Source organism: Parasteatoda tepidariorum, chromosome 6, assembly GCF_982258835.1.
Source record: "Parasteatoda tepidariorum strain Cologne lab strain chromosome 6, Ptep-v5.0, whole genome shotgun sequence".
NCBI lineage: Eukaryota > Metazoa > Arthropoda > Arachnida > Araneae > Theridiidae > Parasteatoda > Parasteatoda tepidariorum.
The window spans coordinates 31,264,683-31,286,541 of NC_141760.1; the positions used below are offsets into that span (position 1 = coordinate 31,264,683).

Sequence of the window (21,859 nt, forward strand, 5' to 3'; positions counted from 1 at the left end):
ATGAGGAAAAGGAGGTATGAGTGAAAATTGATTGAGGACCATTTTTTAAGTATAAGCAATGTATAGAGAAAAGAAGAAAGGAGTCAAAATCGGTTGAGAACCATTGGTTAAGTGTAAGCATTGTGTAGGGAAAATTAGGAATGAGTTAAAATTGCTTGAGAACTATTGGTTAAATATATGCATTGTATAGGAAAAAGAATGAATGAGTCAAACTTAAGATAAAAAATTTATTAAAATTGCTTAAGAGCTATTGGTTAAGTGTAAGCATTGTATGAGGAAAAGGAGGTATGAGTGAAAATTGATTGAGGACCATTTTTTAAGTATAAGCAAATGAATAGAGAAAAGGAGAAAGGAGTCAAAATCGGTTGAGGACCATTAGTTAAGTAGGAGCATTGCGTAGGGAAAAGGTGGAATGAATCAAAACTGATTGAGAACTATTGGCCTAAACCATTGTGCATTTTCATTAGTAGCCAACGTCTTTTGACAAAAATATGGTTTCGGCATAAAACATTTTTGATATAACAGTTGAACATTTTGATATAATATTTGAGAATTTCTGACATTGAAATTCACTATGTTTTAAAGGTTTATTTTAAAAAGAGTTTACGAGAACGTAGGAAATGTTTTTCTGAAAAATACTTTTTAAAATGTATTTGTTATAAACCGTTTTATAAAATTAAAAAAAGAAAAGAAAAAGAATAATTTCTCTTACTTTCTTTTGGAATTTTATTCCAAGTAGCCCTATTGCTTCACCTAGTTCCTCAAATGCAGTTTCGAATTCAACTTGATCCACTTTGGTGTTTACTAATGTAATATCCGCTTTCTGAAATTAACATAATTAATTTTGGGTTTGAAAATGTATTGAATCATATATTATCACGCAAAATTTGTAAACATTTTAGCGCTATTCAAGTTAATACTTTTTATAAAAGATGGCAGCACCATAATAAAAATGTAATTACCATTTCGGAAATAGAGTGAGTAAGTTAATTTGGAATGGTGGAAAAAAAGAGAAGAAAAAGAAGAACTTACTAATGCTAGAGATTCCTCCATTTCTTTCTTGTCGGCTTTTTTAAGAATGTCTTCTTTCATTTTCTACAGAAAGCGGTTGAAAAGTTTAGTTCAGAAATAAATAATAATGCGTTGTAAGATATTTGTATGCTCGAAATTTTGATGTTAAAAGAAGAAGAAAAAATTTAAATTAATGTGGCATTAATTTTGAAAATTTATTTTATCAAAAATAATAAGAATCTAGTTCGTAATATTTTAACTGAGAATAACTACGTTTCTTTTTTTATATTAACCATGACTATTATAGTAAACTTATTTTTCAGAGTATAAAAATTCTGAAAAGTATTTTCATGCTAAATAACTTGAAAGAAATGGAATAAATAAAATTACATTTTTAAATTAAGCAGCTAAATATATTAGTTTTTTTGAAAACAACCTTCCCTAATAGGGAAGGAGGAGCTAAAGAGAACAAGTTTTATGACGAAAACTTTACAAAAGATCCATTTTTTAAAATTATGTATACGTATTTTGTTTAATAAATTTGAAGTTTTAATGTAGCGTAATAAAATTCGGAAGTATATTTCTTGTGTGAACTGTCTTTTTTTCTTTTATTAAGGGTTATCTTCTCACATTAGCCTTAGGATGAGTGAACAAGTCATAAAATTGAGGCTCATTAAGGAATGTAAGCATGTAAAATAACTGTCACAAATTAATACTTAATGAAAAAACGTAAAATCTATTGAAATATCTCAAATCTCTACTGAGCTAGAGGTACGATAAGTGTCAAACCCTGTTTGGTGCACAAAAAAGAAAAAGAAAAAAAAGGGCGTTGAAAGAGATATACGAATAACGCTTCTAAGTTTTAATAGGCCAGTTATGAGAAATGCCAGAAACCGATTTGTGTCAAGCACAGATATTGTGGTATTTGCTCTTATGTATAACTCAAAAACATAGTTTTAAATCAAACTGCTGTTGTTTTTGTTATTTATGCCACTTGTCAATACCAGAAAGCATGCTATGGGAACACAAGCGTATTTAAGGAAGAGTGTGCGTTTCTGGAGAAGGCTGACTATTCCAGCCAAAATAGTTCAGAAAACGGAGGCGTCTTTACCACACCTTTGAGTCTCCTTCTTTGACTAGCGCCACAACAGTTTTCGTGACATTTTCTTATTCTTATTCTATTATTATTTTTAATCCATTATTATTGTTATTATTCTATTCTTATTCTATTATTATTTTTATTCTATTACTATTCTTATTCTATTTTTATTCTTATTCTGTTATTATTCTTATTCAATTATTATTTTTATTCTGTTATTATTCTTATTCCATTATTATTTTTATTCTATTATTATTCTTATTTATCATCATTCCTATTATTCTATTATTATTCTTATTTATCATCATTCTTATTATTCTATTATTATTCTTATTCTATTATTATTCTTATTCTATTATTATTCTTATTCTATTATTCTATTATTACTATTATTATATTATTATTATTCTTAACAAAACAATTAAAGATTCACTCTGCGTAATTCTTCCATTGGAAAAATAAGAAGATAATATTTGAGATGATTACTCTTTGATGTATGATTTCAAAAGCATGCATTTAAAAATATCAAAAAAAGTTTTATTAAGCAAACGGTTTACTTTTTATTATTATAGTGGCACCACTTGCTATATTTCCGTAAGAGATTTAACTCATTGCAACGAAAGACATCGAGCAAGTATAACATAAAATTTTCTTTTTTATGTAGTATGCTCCATTCCCGTAATTAAAAAAAGGTAAAAAAAAACTATTTTAAATACTCGCCATCGTCAGTCGCATAAAAAGCAAGTATTATACATTATATTTTTGAAAGGAATGGCGAAAAAGATTTTGTTTTTAACATTGTAATTTTTTATTCAAATTCATCCTAACCTAGAACTGTTTTAGAACCAATATTGGACTTATTTTGTCGAATCAAAATAAGTTTTTAGTTCAGGTTTCAAACAACTTTATATCAAAAGAGTTTATATAATTGAATTGGGAAATGGATACATAGTTTCAGATTTTTCAGTTTCAAAGATAAGCCTCTCTTTCATAAATTCGCTAATTTCAGCCTATTTTTGAACATGTTCTAAATAAATATATATAATTGAAACAATATATCTTTTTATTGCTTACAATAAGCATTTTTAAGTTAAATAAATAACTTTGAAAAAATATGGTTCATAGTATTTTCAATTGAATATTAGTAAGCATAATATTTACAAAAATGCTTGTTTTTAATATTCGTTCTGAAAAATTTAAAAAAAAAAGAAGAAGAAGAAAAAAACAAATCCAGAAGCTAAGGTGAACAACAAAAAAGACGCAAATCTATATTGTTAGAAATTTCTCAGAAAAATGAATTAATAATAACTCATTTAAATGTTATTTTACTATATTCAACAAATACAGTCAAATAATCATAGAAAAGAGGTATTCTAACTGTTAACTGTGAGATAAATCGTCTATTGACTGTTTTCACTGACTATGATTAAACAAGCATGAATTTTATCCGCGTAAACTAGGCCAACTTTATGAAGCCATTTAGTTTTTAGCTGCTAGATACTTACAGTAGCAGAGAGGGCTAATCTGGTAACTTTATGAGTGACTGAACGGAAGTTTGAATCCCGGAAATGACACCACAAAATTTCTTATATTCCTTCATGAAATGAAAAGTTTCCAGTGTCCTTCTCTCTCCAATAAATATTAGTATAAGTTTTTGAGTATTAGAATAGGTACGTAGCAGCTTAACATAAAAAGTCTAGTATTTCCCATCAGTCACGATAGATGGCACTACTAAATAATACAATATTTCTGCATATTTACTGTAAACTTTTTGAGGTTAGTAATGCTACAAAATTGCCATGATTTTGTGGAACTGTAAAATTATTGCGGTAATTTCGTTGTTCCTCGATCTAAAAAAATCTGTAACAGAATCGGCCACAGTCTGCGAACTATTAGTTTTTTTCTTAAATTTTCTGAAGTTTACTTCTAGTTGAGGTACATCTCTCAAAAGTTAAAAATCATTTCTAGCAGAAACACAGTAACAATAAAATCGAATCAATTTAGAACCAAAATTTCGCTATCAAGAAGCACAATAATGTGAAAAGTTCCTGCAACCTTAATATGAGTTAACCTGTTTCCGTTCTAATTGAATTATTTTATCACGAAACTAGATTCAAGATAACAAGGTTAAGATAATAGTAAACTATTAAAACATTTTCAACTTGGTACTGTTTTAAGTTTGTAGCAAATTCGAAAAATATTACATCTCAACATGGTCGAAATTTTCTAACATTGTAGATCATAAATTTTGAATCAATTTTATACTGCAAGTAAATGTCAAAATTTGAAAATTGGCACCAAGTCGAAAATTTAATAGCATTGCTCATCTGAATTTCAATAATATAAGTTTTATTACTTCTAAATCATTTCCGAGAGCTTTGATAACTTCAAATTCCTTTTGCATTTGATTTACAATCTCTTCAACTTCCAAAAGTACAATCTGAAAAGAAATCAAAATATTTTAGATTATTCATTTATCCATTATAACTTTAATTACAAACTATGATGTAGTTGGTGAGAATTGACTGTGATTTTAAATAATAAGTATTATATACGGCACTTTAAGAAATAAGAAAAAGAAATGTTCTCACATGATCATTATCCCAGATTTCTCTTCCTTCTTCAAGATCAAAAACCTATGAAATGTACTCAAAATTATAAAATATATTATTTATTTTTCAGTTTTGTTTAAAAAATTTACTATTGCCTATAAAAGTCCTTTATAATTTATTGTTTTAAAAAGAAAAAAAATTAGCAGGAACGTTTGAAACAACTCTACTTATACTATACAGTAGTGTTCTCCAACCTTTTTATAGCCTTGGACAGTCCAGTGTTTGATAACTTCACTTCGGCCAGATGAAGGAGAGGAGTGAGACGTCGATTATTTATGTTTTGGAATTTTAATTTAATCGCATTCAAACATACCTTCAAAATAAAATACAATTACATGCATGGTATTCGTGTGGCTTTAGATTACGTCTCTCACCTCCCAGTTAATCTCGCGTCCATGGGAAGCAACAAAAACCCGAGAGAAGTACATCATCACCTTAAATAAATTGAAAGTAATTTAGGCGGTCCGGTACTATTTGATCCACTAACCGGTACCAGTCTCAGGCCCGGGTGTTGAATATCCCTGCTATACTCTATTTACCAGTCGATTTACAAATAAACAATAACACTTGCAGCTACGGACACCAATTTAAGGGTAGATTCGGATCCCTGTTTAGATTGTTAATAGCCTGACTAACGAATTTTTTGTTTAAATTATTTCATTTTCAAATTTTCTATTAGGGTTAACATTAAACTATAGTTTCAGTTCAAAAGATCTTGTTTCTAATTATTTTATAACCGTCGTTGAACAGCCGACCCAATGTTTTGGTTTACGACTACTAATGTTCAACTCCGCAGACTTGTAATTTTGAACCGAACCCAGAAGGCAAGGGAACTCCTGGATCAAGTAGTGGGAGATATTTGCCTTCGTTTAGGACTTTTTGATGGAACTAACCGGCATTTGCGTTACATGGAGAGGAAGACCACGAGAACCTCTAACCCATGATCCGTCTACCACTGAGGATATTTCACGTCAGCACTGTGGCCTGTGCAAGCTGGACGCGGAATTTGTATCGACCAGCCATCGCCGGGATCGAACCCCGGTTCACCTCATTGGAAGGCGAACGCTCTATCCCATGAGCCAACGCGGCTCAATGTTGATATTCTTGATTAACCAAGAGGGGAGCCTTTTCGATTATTTACTGAGCATGAAGACTTTGCTGCTCATTTGTATCGCATTGATCTTCCTTCTGAAGCAGCCTGCGTTATGTGTGACTAAAACTTTTGCATAGATAAGCATATGACATATACATACAGGCGATGTCATACATGCTGGGTATGTCATACACATACAGGTGATGTCATTGATATCACTTTTGTGTATATTCTCCCCATGGAAATTAATGAAATCAGGAGCTTTTAGACATTAGAAACCTAGAAGATTGTCAGGGTTATAACTTTTCGCTTTCTCTTGAACTTGGTTTTGTTAATTATTATGGAAACTTATATTAAATATGCAACATATATTACATTTTCAATATGTATACAGCATAATACTAACTTGTTCTTTCCTAATAAATTATTAAGTGCACAAAAGCTTTAAAAATCGTAATACTTCCTTGTGGTTGTTAATTTTAAAATAAGTTTTTATCAATTTAAATTATTTAATTTATATGTAAAATTAAAAAAAAATATTTAAAATAAATAGTAAAATATTAAAATTAAATTATAATCTTTTTTGTTATTTAATACTACTAATAATATTATATAAAAAGAAATTATCAAATATAGAAGATTTATTATTTATGAAACACGCAACGAAATTAAAAAAAATATTCTTCAATATCTATGAACAGTATTCATTATTCAATTTTTTACCCGCATAATAATATATACAAAAAATATTACTTATAAGATAGACACGAGTTAATCCTACAGTTTGGCTTACATTCTTAAAATTTTTGTAAAACCCACATTCAATTCCAGAAGTTAAAATCATCGTAATATTTTATATTTATAAATATATATATATATATAATATTATTATTTAAATTATAAATGTAAAATAATAATATTATAAATAATAATATTATATTTATATATAAATAATAATATTTATAAATAATATTTTATATTTATAATACACAGGTGGTTATCAAAATAATGCAAACACCCTAGATCTTGAAGGAATCCTTTATTAATATGGTGTGGGACTGCCTTTGGCACGTAAAACAGCTTGAATTCGCCTTGGAATCGAATCATACAAATTCTGAATAGTATTTAGAGATTAGTTATAGTTCTTTTTAGACATTACAATCCGCTTCAATACCCGTCGGTCTCTTTCACACAGCTTCTCATTCCGTCCACTATTTTGCTTTGCTGAGCTTGTCTTTCCGCGCTGTGTGTATGCTGTCATGACTTTAGACACCGTACCTCTAGAAATGCCTAAAAGCTGGGATGTTTCGGTCACTGTTGCTCCAACTAGTCGGGCTCCTACAATTTGGCATCTCTGACAATCTGTGAGGTCTGACATTTTAAGCTTCTGACAAAAAATCAAAACGTAGACAACTCTGCTAAAGCTCCCTCATACCACCTAATACAGTGTTTCCCAACGTGGGGCGCACGCCCCACTGGGGGGCAATTTGATTGTTAAGGGGGGCAATTCGAAAATGGACTCGACAAGAGTTTTACCTATTTGCTGCGGGCCATTTAAATACAATGCTAGATTTCGGTGCCAACATTGTAAGAAAAAAAGCAAATTCTTAAATAATTGCGGTCAATGAATATTATAAATTCGTTTGATGAGACCAAAATATCAACTGGGGTTTTGGAGTCGTCAAGTTAACTAACTTCCCTGCGGCATATGGCAGGTTCCGCGTACCCACCTTGACGCTTTAAAATTTCACTAAACAATGCAGTCGTTCACATCTGAATGGCCCGTCGCAACTTCTGTAGTGTTTCGCAACATTCAGTGATAGAAATCAATACCATAGTATGCTTTTTATGCCTGCAATGCAACAGTAAAGTCTTTATTTACTGCTCACACTTCAACCCATAATTGCATTCTTGAGGCTAGTTATGAAATTTCTTTATTCATCGCTAAATTTGGAGGAAATCATACTATAGGAAATAATTAAATAAAACCGTTAATATCAGCATTTCTTAAAACGGTTCTTGAAAAGCAGAAGAATAGACGAAATGAGTGAAGATATTGAAAAACAACTTGTTGACAAGCTAAAAACAAGAAAATTCTCAGTGAAAATGGATGAAACAACTTTGATAAACAGTGTGGCAGTTTTGATAACTTACGTAAAATATATTGATAAAGGGCATTTTGCTGAAGAAATGTTGATATGTAAAAGATTAGAAAACACCACTACCTCCAAAGATATTATATAATAAGCTAAAAAAAACTACTTAGATGTCAATAATATACTAATGAAAAATATAACATCTTGTGCTGCAGATGGTGCTCCTAATATGATGGGCAAGAAAAATTGCTACTTAAAATTGATGAAAGATGAGAATCCAGAAATAATTCTTGTGCATTGTGTTATTGCATAGGGAATAAAGTTGTGCATAGGGAGAAACTGGTAGCTAAAAACATCTCGCCTGCTCTAAATGAAGTACTTACATTCAGTAATAAAGTGTATCGATGCTATTAAAGCTAATACCAAATGTGATCTCCTCTTCAAGCTGTTTTGTGAAGAACAAAATGCAGACCATGTGAGACTTTTACTTCACTCTGAAGTAAGATGGCTCTCTAAAGGGAACTGCTTGAAAAGATTCATGGAACTGCTTGATACTCTTAGTGATGTTTTAAGCGACAAACCTGATATGAAGTATCTGTTAACAGTCGAAGGTAAAGCATTTGTGAGTTATTTAGCCGATATCTCTGAAAAACTAAATATATTAAATAAGCAACTTCAAGGAACAAATAAAACTCTTGTTGATGCAAAAACGAAGATACTTGGTTTCATTACCCTTATTGAGTTAAGTCTGAAAACAAAAACTTGGATCAGTTTAATTGTCCCCAAAAATTAAAAGTAAATGATGCCGCTTTTACTTGTTATTGTCGATCATCTGAAAATTCTATCGGCTGATTTAAAAGAAAGATTTTCTGATTTAAAACAAATAGATTTTTCAACACGGATGATGCAACCAATGTTAGTGCATTTGTCTGTTATATGTAATATGCAGTATCAAGAAGAACTCTCAGAAATGCAAAATGATAAGTCAGTTAGAACTTTATTTTATATAAAAGGAGTGATGGCATGGCTTTGTGAGGAAACAGAAATCAAATATCCAAATTCAACCAAATATGCAAAAAAAAACTATTGTTACCGTTTCCATCTTCATATTTAACTGAATGTTGATTTAGTGCTGTAAATGATTTACTGGTTAAAAAAAAGGGAAATCGCCTGGATATAACACAGTGGGGAGACTTGAGGCTGAAGCTAACCAAATTGGAAACTAACATAAAATCTCTGTGCAGCAAGCGCAAGGATCTCTCTAAATTAAAATATTAAATTATTATAGAACAATCTTTATGAAAATTATTTCGAATTTGAATTTTAGTTTTTTATTATAAGTCGAAATTTTACTTACTGTGTTTCGTCAACAATTTTCAAGAGATTTCTCACAGAAACCTATCATTTAAGTTTCTTATGTGAACAATTCAATTTTTTAATATTAAAAATTATATGTATGTCACATAGGGGGGGGGCATAAGAATTTTAGAAAGGCTTGAGTGGGGCACGGCACAAAAAAGATTGGGAAACACTGATCTAATATATGTACTTTTTATATTAAAAAAAACTGGTAGCTAAGATTATATTTTAATGCTTATGTAGCGAAAGCGAATTCTTAAATGTCCCTTTTATTCACAAGTTTTTCCATTATTTTGATAATCACCTACATATATATATATATATATATATATATATATATATATATATATATATACCCTTGTGCAAATTAATTGAAACAAACTTTTTTTTTCGTGTTTTTTAAAGAAGTTGTTTTGGGGTTGTTTCGGTTACAATGGGGTTGGACCTTTGCAGCCTATTGACGGTATGATGCGTTCTGAGCAGTACATTACTATTCTGGGAAAAAAAGTTGTTCCAGAGTTGAAGAAACGAAACCCTGATGGAACAGGGATTTTTCAACAGGATTTAGCTCCTTGCCATACGTTCAAAATTGTCAAGAAATTCATGTCTGAGAATCAAATTGAGACGGCCAGGGAACTCTCCGGATATCAACCCAATTGAGAATCTCTGGGCCATGTGCAAGAATCGCCTATTAAATATGGACTGTACAACTATGGAGAAGCTAATCACGGCGTTAATTCATGTGTGGTACAAGGACACAAATATTACAAATGACTGTAAAAAATTAGTGGAATCCATGCCGAATCGTGTCCAAATGTTAATAAAGTGTCGTGGAGATCATATTATGAACTAAAAATGCTTGAGTTTGTATAAATTTAAATAAAATAGCATTTTCTCTTAGTTTTCTAAATTTATTCGGTTTGTTTCAATTAATTTGCACAAGGGTGTATATATATATATTATCAAAAGAATTTATTTTTAACTATGAAAATGATATTAAGTATTTTACCCTATCTTCAAGTGCCTCAATTTCAGCAGAAGATGGACCTCCTGTAATTTAATTAAATGAAAAATGAATAAATAATGCAACATTGTTATTAAAATATTTAGGTAAAATGTCTAAAAGATTTATTCTGATTTAAGCTCTCCACCCATCGTATTTGAGAGCTCAAAATATTTACCCGATTAAAAATTGAGAACTTGTAATTACTTTAAGTGCTGACATAATTAAGTATCTTTCACCTTTGCTTCGTAAAGTGTTTACGTAATTTAAAATACATTAACTCTTTTTTATTCGTCAATATTATCGTCTTAATAGAAAATATGTTCCTTTTTTTATACATATTTTGGATTGCGATATTTTTGCATAGATAAAATAATTATTTAAAGCTTTTTTATGATTAAAATAAAACTTATCTCTTTTTAAAATTTCAAAAATGATTGTTTTCAGAACGATTTTGATAATTTTAATTGAAAAGAATTATTTGAATTATTATTAAAGAATTACCCGGACTCTGAGTGCCGGTACTTTTTACTGACCGGACATTTTAATGGTGTATAGGCGCTCTCTGTATAGTTGATACCTATTTGCGGAGTATATGGTTAATACCATTGCAACAAATACTACCTTCAGTGTTGGTGTCCTTTTCCGGTTTTCTAGAATGTGCTGTAAATTTTTTTTTGCGAGTTTTAAATACTGAATTGATTTTTTCAATTACTGCGTTTGAAAAATACATCCCATTTGTTCTAAAATTTGAAAACCGATTAATTGTTGCTAAGTACTAAATTGACATTGTTTTTAAAATAAAATACGTTTTTTTTAAAAAAAATATAATTAACTTTTGCAAGATCAAGCAGAAAAAAAGTAATGCTTGTTGTACCACGGAGAAATCTGGATATTTTTCCTTGAATCAGTTCAAAGTCCCAGTCTCGGTATTATACCCTTTTTTACAGACACTTTGCATGCATAATCCTTAAAATTCATTTTACCGTAAAATATTAGACCATAACTTTTACTGTAATATTTATTTAATTAGAGTGATTTACTGATTTTACTGTAAAGTTACTATATATGAGAGTTTTTTTTGTTCCGTAACATGCTTCTGTAAAAGTGGATTTTACATAATTTTTACGTACTTTGATTCGAAATTTTTTACAACGCAAAATGACTGTTCTCTTGCAGTATAACATTTATGCATTACAATATAATATTATCGATATTATTTGCAACAAGCAACTACATATTACTTAAAAATTATTATTAAATAGTCTTGGTTTATTGATGCCTTATATGTTTGCAAACATTTACATAATAAAGCCTTATTACTTGCCTGGTCTGCGTGCTTCCTGAAAAATAAAGAAAAAAAACTATTAATACAATTATTAACTTAATAATATTAGAAAACAGGAAATTTTAGAAAACATGGCTTTCTAATTTATTAGAGGTTTTAGGACTTTAAATTATTTTGTTAAGAACTACCGACGTCATTTTTAATTTTATTTACGTCTGAACTAAGAAACTACCTTATTTATTCCACCTGGAACATAAAGAATTCGTACGCCTTTGGCAACCATTTAAAGTATCATTTAATAAAATCAAAATAATTATTTTCGAAGAATTTCAAATGAAACAACCTATGCGCTCTCCTGTTGGTAGTTAAAAATTTCACCTATTATTTCGGATCGAGTTGATCTATAGTCTAGTTCAAATATATAGCAAACTTAATGTGGTGCTAAATAATAGCAAATTAATCGCGTTTAAGCTTGAAGATAAAATATGATGCCCCTATTTCAGATATATTACTCAATTTAACACCTTATTAATTATGGTTAAATTTTCTCGATCGTTATTGTGGCTATTATGCTCCTTTTACACGAGGCCTGACATTTGGAAAATAAAGCCTTTGTGGTCTAACATTTGAAATCAGAATCATTGTAGATAAGCACTAAAAAGACATTGTTTTTAAAATAAAGTACCAATTTTTGAAAAAATATAATTAACTTTTGTTTGGCCTAACAAATTAAAAAAAAATGCCTGTTGTACCTCGTTGAATCTCGGTAATGTACCTTGAACTGATTCAATGTCCAAGTCTCAATATTGTACCTTAAACGTTCCAATGCATGCATCAAGACCAGTTAGAACATATATGATTCATTGTAGAATTTACCAATCACAGTATGGAAAAATTTTGATGTTATAGCGAAAGCTATAAATATTCCAATTAAATATTATTTGGTATTATATTTATGATTAACTTGACACATTTTATCTCATAGAGGCTAACTTGAAAACTAAGTTTGAATTTGAATTGCATAAATATCCAAATTCAATCTACTGATATAGTGATTCAAACCAGGTTTCTCATCTAGCAAGTTGGTGGAACGAAGTAATATCTCACCCACTTGGAAGAGTGATTTGTCAGATAACTACACAGTCCAGTCACATTAATGTGACCACAACCTACTTTCGACGTCAACGTGAAATAACCAATCACAGAAAGCAGGTGGCAGCACATCACAGTGGAGTGTATATATAGGATGTCTAAGGGCATCGGAAAGCATTTCAATCGTTGGCGTAATGCAGAAACTTAGCGATTTATCCAACGTCCAAAAGGGCATGATTATTGGCTTTCGGGCCAAGGGTGGAGGCATTTCGGAAACGGCTGATTTTGTGAACTGTTCGCGTGCCACCGTGGTAAAAGTATACCGTGCATGGAAAAATGGCACTGTACAAAACAAGCTGCGTGGCACATGTGGTGCACCACGGGTCATAGATGACAGAGGCGAACGAAGGCTACGGAGATGCGTTCAGGCGAACAGACGTGCAACTGTTGAGCAATTGACCGCCCAGATGAACCAAGGGGTTACCAAGAGTGTATCCTTAACAACTGTTCGGCGAACGTTGCTGCGCATGGGCCTCCACAGCAGACGCCTGGTTAATGCACTAATGCTGACTGCTGTTCATCGGCGACGAAAGCTGGAATTTGCACACCTGAACCGCAACTGGACGTCCACAGAGTGACAACAGGTGGCTTTTTCCGATGAATCACGTTTTATGCTCCATCGGGCAGATTGACGTTGGCGCATAAGGCGTGAAACGTCTGAAAGCAAGCACCCTGCAACAATTGCCGGAAGGCTGCAGGCTGGAGGAGGGAGCATTATGGTTTGGAGAATGTTTTCCTGGCATTCACTGGGTGCACTCATCATTGTGGAAGGCATGATGGATCAGCACAAGTACGCATCTGTCCTTGTGGACCATGTCCACCCGTACATGCGAATGATTTTTCTTCAGAAAGATGGCATCTACCAACAGGACAATGCGAGGTGTCATACAGCTCGCAGTGTATGTGCGTGGTTCGAAGAGTACCAGGATGAATTTATCGTACTCCCCTGGCCAGCAAACTCACCGAATTTACACCCAATAGAGAATCTGTGGGACCACCTCGATCGGGTTGTTCGCGCCATGGATCCTCTACCGCGTTATCTAGCGCAGCTGGCAACGGCACTGGAGTCGGTATGGCTCAACATCCCAGTGAACACCTTCAGAGACCTGATTGGCTCTCTTCCTGCACGTTGAACAGCGGTCGGCTCTGCCAAAGGTGGTTATTCTGGCTTTTGACTGGTGGTCACATTAATGTGACTGGGCTGTGTATAAAACTGTTGACTTCAGTTTATCTTAAAATGCTTCATATTTAAATTTTTTAAATATTTAAAATCTCAAAATATTCAATGAATAAATTAGTTTATCTTCGCTACTGTCTGATGCTTCTTTAAGACTTTCCTAATGTTGTTTTGTGAAGACCCGGGCAAAGGTAAAGCCTGAAAGTTTGAATTGATAGAGTTGTCGTCATTTCCCCAATTGCCACGCTGACATATTTAAAACAAATGAGTATTATCCAAAGAGTATAATTAAATAGGTGTAAAAAAACTCGCATTAGTTGATCTAAAAAAAATTAAAAGATACAAATACTTCGTTTGCGTTATCATTTAAAAAATAAATTTAATGCCGAATAAGTTTTGAACTTCACAATTCACAAATATTATCGCTGTCTATTAGCTTAACGATAATCTGAAAGATATATTTCACACCAAAAATAGTGAACTATACTTTTCTCTATAGCCTGGTACAAAATTAGAACAAAGTTCAGAAAAAGTGAAATAAATAAAGAATGGAAAATAAATACATTAAAAAAATAAATGAACGAAAGAAAACTCACGTTTTTCTTAATCTTATCAACGAGCCAGTCAACAGTCTCATTTAGCTGCAATGGAAATAAAATATTATTGATTTTGTACAAATTTTATAACCTCACGTATATTGTGAGCTATATAATTTTTTTTCTCCAGTGCCCACTCGATTGACACTCGTCATTCGAGTATCAGTAGGGTAGATTTGTCTGCCACTCTTTAAAGGACACAATATTAGGTAGGCCAACGTTGCTCTCGCAGAAGGTCAGATAGTACTTAAAATAAAAGAGCATCCATGCCTTGTCTGGGATTCGGATCCATAAACCTTTCTGATGTGAGGTCAGCTCTCTGATCACTACACAGTCTGTTCGGCATGTGAAATATTTTGTAAAAACTTCTAGATTTTTGATATTTAGAAATGCATTATAGAAGACAAAGTAAGAATTTATATGATTTACAACTTTAAAAAAAACTTTCCCCTTTTTTAAAATTAAAATATAAAAAGAGATAAATATTAGTAAAAAAATATTGTTTTGTGAAATTGAAATTGTTTAAAGTTGTTTTATAATGGACAAAAAATAGTTATATTCACAATATTTGTTTCAGAGGTATAAGGACTTTTGTCCGGTCTCCTACTTGAAATGGTGTCAGCCTATCTTCCAGATTGTAGGCTAACCCAGTTATTCGGAGATTAATACCGAAATTCCTCTAAAAAGAAGTCTATTATTCAGATTACTTACATGCAATTTGCAGGAAAAAGCGTTCTTGTGTGATATTTTCACCTAAATTGCATTAGGGAACAATTTAACAGATCTTAGATACTTTCGTATCGCTAATTTCAAATCTGTCATCGATTTTCTTTCCAAGCACCAGTAGTTTTTTAAAATGAAATTTTTAGTCTAGTTTTTGTCGAAATAAACCAGTTTAAAAACGTTATTCATATAAATAGGTAGCATGAATGTTACGATCATCTGGATAAAAATTTCTTACCGATATCCAGAAATTATACGCCGCTAGGGCGTTTCATTATTATGAACTGTTCCTTCGTTTGCGTCTGAACAGGTTATAATACGGAAGAGCCTCTAGCCATGTGAGATGATATTTCCAGGCATGGGTTTCTATGAAATTTTAAACCTGATTATGTGCACTAATCCCTTAGAATTTACGAGACCCCTATTATATTAAACGTTTTTAAACAGGTGCATTTCGTCAAAAAATAGACTAAAAATGTCTTTAAAAATCTGTAGCTTTATGAGCAAGTCTAATTTCATATTTGAAATCCCCACACCATCAAGTATTTTATTTTATAACCATCTTTGATAAGCCGACACCATTTTGAGTTTACGACTACTAATATTTTGAACCTAATCCAGAAGACAATGGAACTTCTGGATCAAGTATTCGGACATTGCTTTTGTGAAAGACTTTTTGATTTAACTAACCCGCATTTGCGTTACACGGTGAAGAAAACCACGGAAACCTCCCTCGGTAAGCCTGACGACAAGGGAAGTCTTACCCATGATCCGTCTACCACTGAGAATATTTTACGTCAGCACTGTGGCCAGTGCGAGCCTAGTGCAGAATTCGTATCGATCAGCTATTTCTGGGAGTCGAACTTGAGTCACCTCATTGAAAGACGAGCGCTCCATCCCCTGAGCCACCACAGCTCAATATCAAGTAATTCATAAATGCAGCGAAAAATTCGTTCCCCAGTGTTATTATCTGTTTCAATGGAATGGTGTGGGACCAGGATAGCCTGAATGAATGATCTGTGGATGAATGAGGGTCCCCCTATAAACGGATGTCTAAGAAGTCGAATTCTGGGGCCATAGATGGCGCCACTAGAAAACAAGAGCCATCGCAGCCCTTGCCTTAATGGCGTACGACGACATCATTGGAATGGTGTATTTTAGGTAGTCTCATTTAACACAGGTTACATAAAAATGAAATATCTCACTCGCATGAGTCCTTCCTCCGTTTGTTCAAGTCTAACTTGTTGTTGTGCACTTTCCAAAGCAACTCTCGCTAGCTTCAGGTCTTCACGTTTTTTCGGGCTCTTTTCCTTCAACCCTGTTTCTTCAGGACGAGGTTCTGATTTCAAATCTGGTTTCAAACCTTTTGCTTCTGTTTCTTCGATTTCCTGGTCCTGGGTAGATTCTGGAGTTTCTTCTTCTTCTGTTTTTTCCTCCTTTTTAATCCCCTCGGTTTCTATAAATGTTACATTTCTATAAATTACACTGTGAAATATTCTTGCCTTTATACAAGTAACTGATCTTACCTAATGATTGTGTAAGGATTTCAAATCTGAAATTAGTTTTGCTTGTAAAGCTTTTAAAACGGTTTTAAAAAGGACTTTTACAATCAATTTTTTGACGAAATGTCCAATAATAGAAAATGACATTTATAATCTATTTTTTGACGTTATGTATAATAAGGGGTAGCGTAAATGTTGCTACATTGCATTGACACCATACCCGGAAATTTCATCTTGCTCTGTTAGAGGCACTTTCCTGTTAACATTTTTTCAGAATCACACGAAGAAACAGTTCATAATAGAGAAATACCCCTAACTACGTATGACGGCATTTCTGGGCATGGGTTCAGGGCAATTTTAATCCTGATGGTGTGCCTTAACTGCTCTAACAGTCAATTGCATTATCTACGTAGTCCCCTGTTATATATAACGTTTTTAAATTTTCAAAAATAGGCTAAAATGTAATTAAAATTAGAAAAAGAAAAGACACTAGAACTTGGAGAGGGATACCGATTGCAGATTTGAACTCAGTGATACGAAAATAAAGATCTGTTGAAAAACTTTATGCAAAAGAAAACAAAAATAAAATGTTATTTATTCGTTATTTTTAACGGATATTTTCAAAAGTACAATATGTCCATTTGAAAGAATCTTACGTATTTATACTGCAGGGAAGCAGGGTGATGTACTGAAATATCTCAATATATATTTCCCCGAAACTTATTTTGAAATATATTTTCATGACAAACATTTATACTATGTCTTACAATTAACACATCGAGCATAAGACAATTATCCTCAACATTGCTATCTCAATCAATTTCGAAAACAAGAATTATCGAATACACTGGCGTTTGAATAAAGTATAAAATAAAGCGTCAGCAGAAATCACGCGACAAAAGATTGAACCAAATTATAGGGCAAACTAATCTTTGCTAAACTTGGTTACTTGATAAAAAGGATGTAACGTGAATGGAAAATTATTTTATTTGGCAATACAAAGTTACATAGTTTTACAGCATCTGTGATGAGAAAATCTGTTATATCTGTTAAATCTGTTTCATTATCGATTTTCTACATAAAGAATTCTTTTTCTCTTCTTTATAATATAGTTTGAACCAAAAGAAGTAGGGATTCATTCTGTTTCTACTTTTGGGATTTTTACTCTCATACTGTTTCCAATTGAACCCTATTCAGTTCCCAATTGAATCCTATACTGTTCTCAATTTGAATCCTAGACGGGTTCCTAAATGAATCCTTTACTGTTGCCGATTGAATCCTATATTATTTCCAATTGGCATACCTACATAAATATAAAATTTTTCGAATAAACGTAAAATTATCTTTGATCCAATTGCGCATGAACAGTCAGAGAATTAACAACAGTGACAAATCAGTCAACAATGGAGGGGGGGGGGGGAACCGGATGGACGATGATAGTTAGCTACATAGTTAGCTTTATATGTGTTGTACCTACTCTTCACGTTTGTGATCACTGTGCTGAATCACTATGCATAATCACTATGTATACATTATTTTATTTTATAACCAGCGTTGAACAGCAGACTCAATACTGAGTTTACGGCTATCAATGTTCAACTTCGTAGCCTTATAATTTTTAATCCAATCCAGTAGACAAGGGACTCCTGAATTAAACATTGGGACAAAGTAGTTTTCCTGGAGGACTTTTCTGCTAAAAATAACCCGCGCTTACGTTACATGGAGAGAAAAAACCTCTCACGGTTAGTACGGCTTCGTATCAACCAGCCTTTGCTGATATTGAAACCTGGGTCACCACAAAGTATGCATTATTTTATTTTATAACCATCACTAAAAAGCCGACCTACTATTGAATTTACGATTTCCAATGTTCATCTCCTTAGACTTGTAACTTTAAACCCAATCCAGAAGACAATTCCTGGAACAAGTATTGGGAGAAATATGTCTTTGAGTGGGACTTTTTTGATGGAACTATTTGCGTTACATATAGAGGAAAACCTCCCACAGTGAGCCTGGCAGGAATGGGAGTCTAGCCCATGATCCGTCTGTAACTGAAGATATTTTATGTCAGCACTTTGGTTGGTGTAATCGTAGTGTGGAATTTGTATCAACTAGCCACCGTTGGGATTTGAACCAGAGTCACCTTAATATATGCATAATAAAATTACTATGTAAATGCTGAATCACTGTGTAAACACTGAATCACTATGTTTACACTGAATCTCTATGCATACTCTAATCACTTGACCAGTTGGCCATGAATACTCATTTTGATCTATCCTAGTTTTTTTTTTTTTTTTTGAAAAAAGTTGTTTGGCTCCCAACTGATAAATATTTAGTTACCTTCTTTCTCAGAGATGAGACTCGTCTGAGTTTCTTTCGATTCAAGAGACACTGATATGTTTGCTTCTGAACTTACTGATCTCCGGGACTCAGTTTGTTCGTCATGTTTCTCTGTTATACTAGAACTTGTCACGCTACTTCTTCGAACATCCCCTTTCAGCTTGGCTTGCGTAAGAGCAGCTGCGGCATTCAGTGGACTCTGAATGTTGCACCAGGGTCTCGAATTTGTTAAACCTAACTCCGATATCATAGCTTGTAGGACAGTGTGAAGAATGTTGAAGTTTACAACTCCCAGTTCCGGCACTTTCAAGGCTAAATCAACCAAATCAGGTAACGTAAAATTGTTGATGAGCATCGTGGATTATTTGTGATAGCGGAACTTACCTGAAAGAGAAATTTAATTTCTCTTAAATTTTTAAAATAAGAAAATGATATTTATTTATGTTAAACATCTATTTTATGAACTGCTATTTATTTAAACGTTTTCAGAATTACTTAATGCAGATTGTCCTAGAATTAACGAGAGAAGTAATTTTGATAGAAAATACTGTTTTTAACTAAAAATTTTGATATTTTTTGATTCATAAGAGATGCAATATCTATAAAATGGCATATCGAGTAAATTGCCACCAGGAGTTCACTGGAACGTTCGCATTTTTTGTCGTGATTTTAATGTTTTGTTTGCAAAAGTGTTGCTGAATTTCATTGAGCGCTTAATTTTCTCCTTCAAGGAGAAAGAGGTTATGAACTTGTTTACATAATTTGTTTTTTCTTTATAAAAAAAAGGAAAATGTTTTACGACATATTAAATCTCATGTCAATTTTGATAAACAAAATGGAAAATACAAGTGTTACGACTGATTTAAAATTTCTGGAATTGTTACTCAACAGTGAAAACACGTTGCTTCTTCATGTTCTTTATTCTTAATGACCCAGAACGATCGGCAGCCCAATTGTTAATTCTCTTTTCATTGGTAATAATTTACTGCACATATGGCAAAAAGAAATCTTATAATTCATACATTACGGAACATCCTTTATAAGTTTTAAAATCACATTGCAGGATATCCACAATAAGCTACTTTTTCAATTATGACACTAAACATTAATTGTAATGATAAAACTTAGAATAATATAAATGTTACTTAATTAGATCTACTTAGGTCTATTTTCAGGAAATAATATATATACAAAATTTCTAAAAAAGTTTTCACGTTTTTCGGTTAGCTGGGTGCAGCGAAAAGTCACCAAAAAATTGAAACCTCCGCCAACTTTTCATTATTTTTTGTTAAATTTTGTTTATTTCTTAAATACATAAAAATTAAATGAAACAAAAATTAAATAAAATAAAAACTAAATAAATAAAAATTAAATAAATAAATTAAAAATAAAATTTAAAAAAAATAGTTGACTTTCATTGTGCTCGGTTTAACGAAAAGTACCAAAGTATTTTTCACCTAGAAAACGCAGTGAAAAAAAATATGCTTCAAAATTTCCTTTGGCATTACTTGGCGGCAATCATGTTTATTTGCTGTACTCTGCCAAATAAAATGGCGTTGGAAATATAGGATAATTAAAAATAATTAAAACGTGAAAAACATAAAAACATCAAATAACGTAAAACATAACATAACAGAAACATAACATAAAAACATCAAATAACGTGAAACATATAATAACAAAAACATAACATAAAAACATCAAATAACGTAAAACATAACATAACAAAAACATAACATAAAAACAGAACGAGATGTATCATAAAATACTCGGGTTACTATAAATGAAAAAGACTCACTCACGCGCACATATCCTGGTAACAGATTTAATGAAGTAGAAGCCATTTTTTTAAAAAAAGAATGTATTAACAACAAGAAACTATTTACGAAACATACTTCATTAAAAACTGATTTATGTTTAGAACCTAGTGCCTAGACTATAAACATATTTTCCTTTCTGGGTTTTTTGCACTGATTAAAAAAAACAGACAAAATGGTTTTTTAATTTCTTTTCAAACTTAAAAAGTAGTAAGACTGAAGCCCCTGCTAGTCTTCTATTTCAATCTTGAATATGATTACAGGAAGATCTAGCATAATTACAGATTTCGGCAAATAATACCTCTAATATAAATATTGCTTTATTTAAAGTAATGAAACTATCGAAAAAATATTGTTCATACTAAATAAAAACATTTATTACCGTTTTACTTTGCGAAGTGATCGAATAAAGTGTTTACGTTTGTGGGTTCAATTCACATGCTTTTTTCCAGTTAAGTTTTAACATTATAGATATACTTAAGCAAGCCATCAATTTTTTTAATGGTAAATTACATTTATTTCACTTGATGTGGAGTCAGTATGCCTTATACTGAATATGCTATGATGTCTAACTTAATGTATGTTTTTTTTTTCTCTAAGAAACAGTTTCCACAAAATCATAAAAGCTTGAACATTTTAATAATGTCTAAATGTACTACATTTTCACATATACTGAGGCGAAGACTTTGGGTATTTTTGCATATTTAAACAGAAATAATTATAGAAAAACGTGTGGCGTAACTACCACTATAAATATTAAATACCAATTCACTAGTATATAAGATATGTTAACTTGATTTTATCTTGAGGTACCTTTTGATAGATGTAAGTTGACATAGTCGATAATTAAATCTCCTTATTGGTGACCTGTGGACATGATATGAACTCGCCAGCATAAGTGGATGGTACGCATTAAACAGTTAATATGCTTAAAATATTGCGCGCAAAAAAATAAATCCAGTGAAGTAAATAAAATTCTCCCGGTCAA

At 31.9% G+C, this 21,859-nt stretch overlaps 1 protein-coding gene across 1 annotated transcript in view; it reads right to left on the reverse strand.

The window, feature by feature from the left end:
* The window catches only part of LOC107453111 (uncharacterized), a 48,796-nt gene extending 27,502 nt beyond the window's left edge, over positions 1-21,294 (reverse strand). The window contains exons 1-10 of the mRNA XM_087166801.1: positions 21,254-21,294; positions 19,055-19,438; positions 16,415-16,665; positions 14,487-14,531; positions 11,601-11,616; positions 10,280-10,320; positions 4,702-4,746; positions 4,467-4,550; positions 1,033-1,095; positions 713-823 (exon numbers count right to left, since the gene is read on the reverse strand). Coding sequence (XP_087022927.1) covers positions 713-823; positions 1,033-1,095; positions 4,467-4,550; positions 4,702-4,746; positions 10,280-10,320; positions 11,601-11,616; positions 14,487-14,531; positions 16,415-16,665; positions 19,055-19,409 — 1,011 coding nt within the window. The 5' untranslated portion in view covers positions 19,410-19,438; positions 21,254-21,294. The remainder of the gene's footprint in view (positions 1-712; positions 824-1,032; positions 1,096-4,466; positions 4,551-4,701; positions 4,747-10,279; positions 10,321-11,600; positions 11,617-14,486; positions 14,532-16,414; positions 16,666-19,054; positions 19,439-21,253) is intronic.
* Positions 21,295-21,859: the final 565 nt, after the last annotated feature.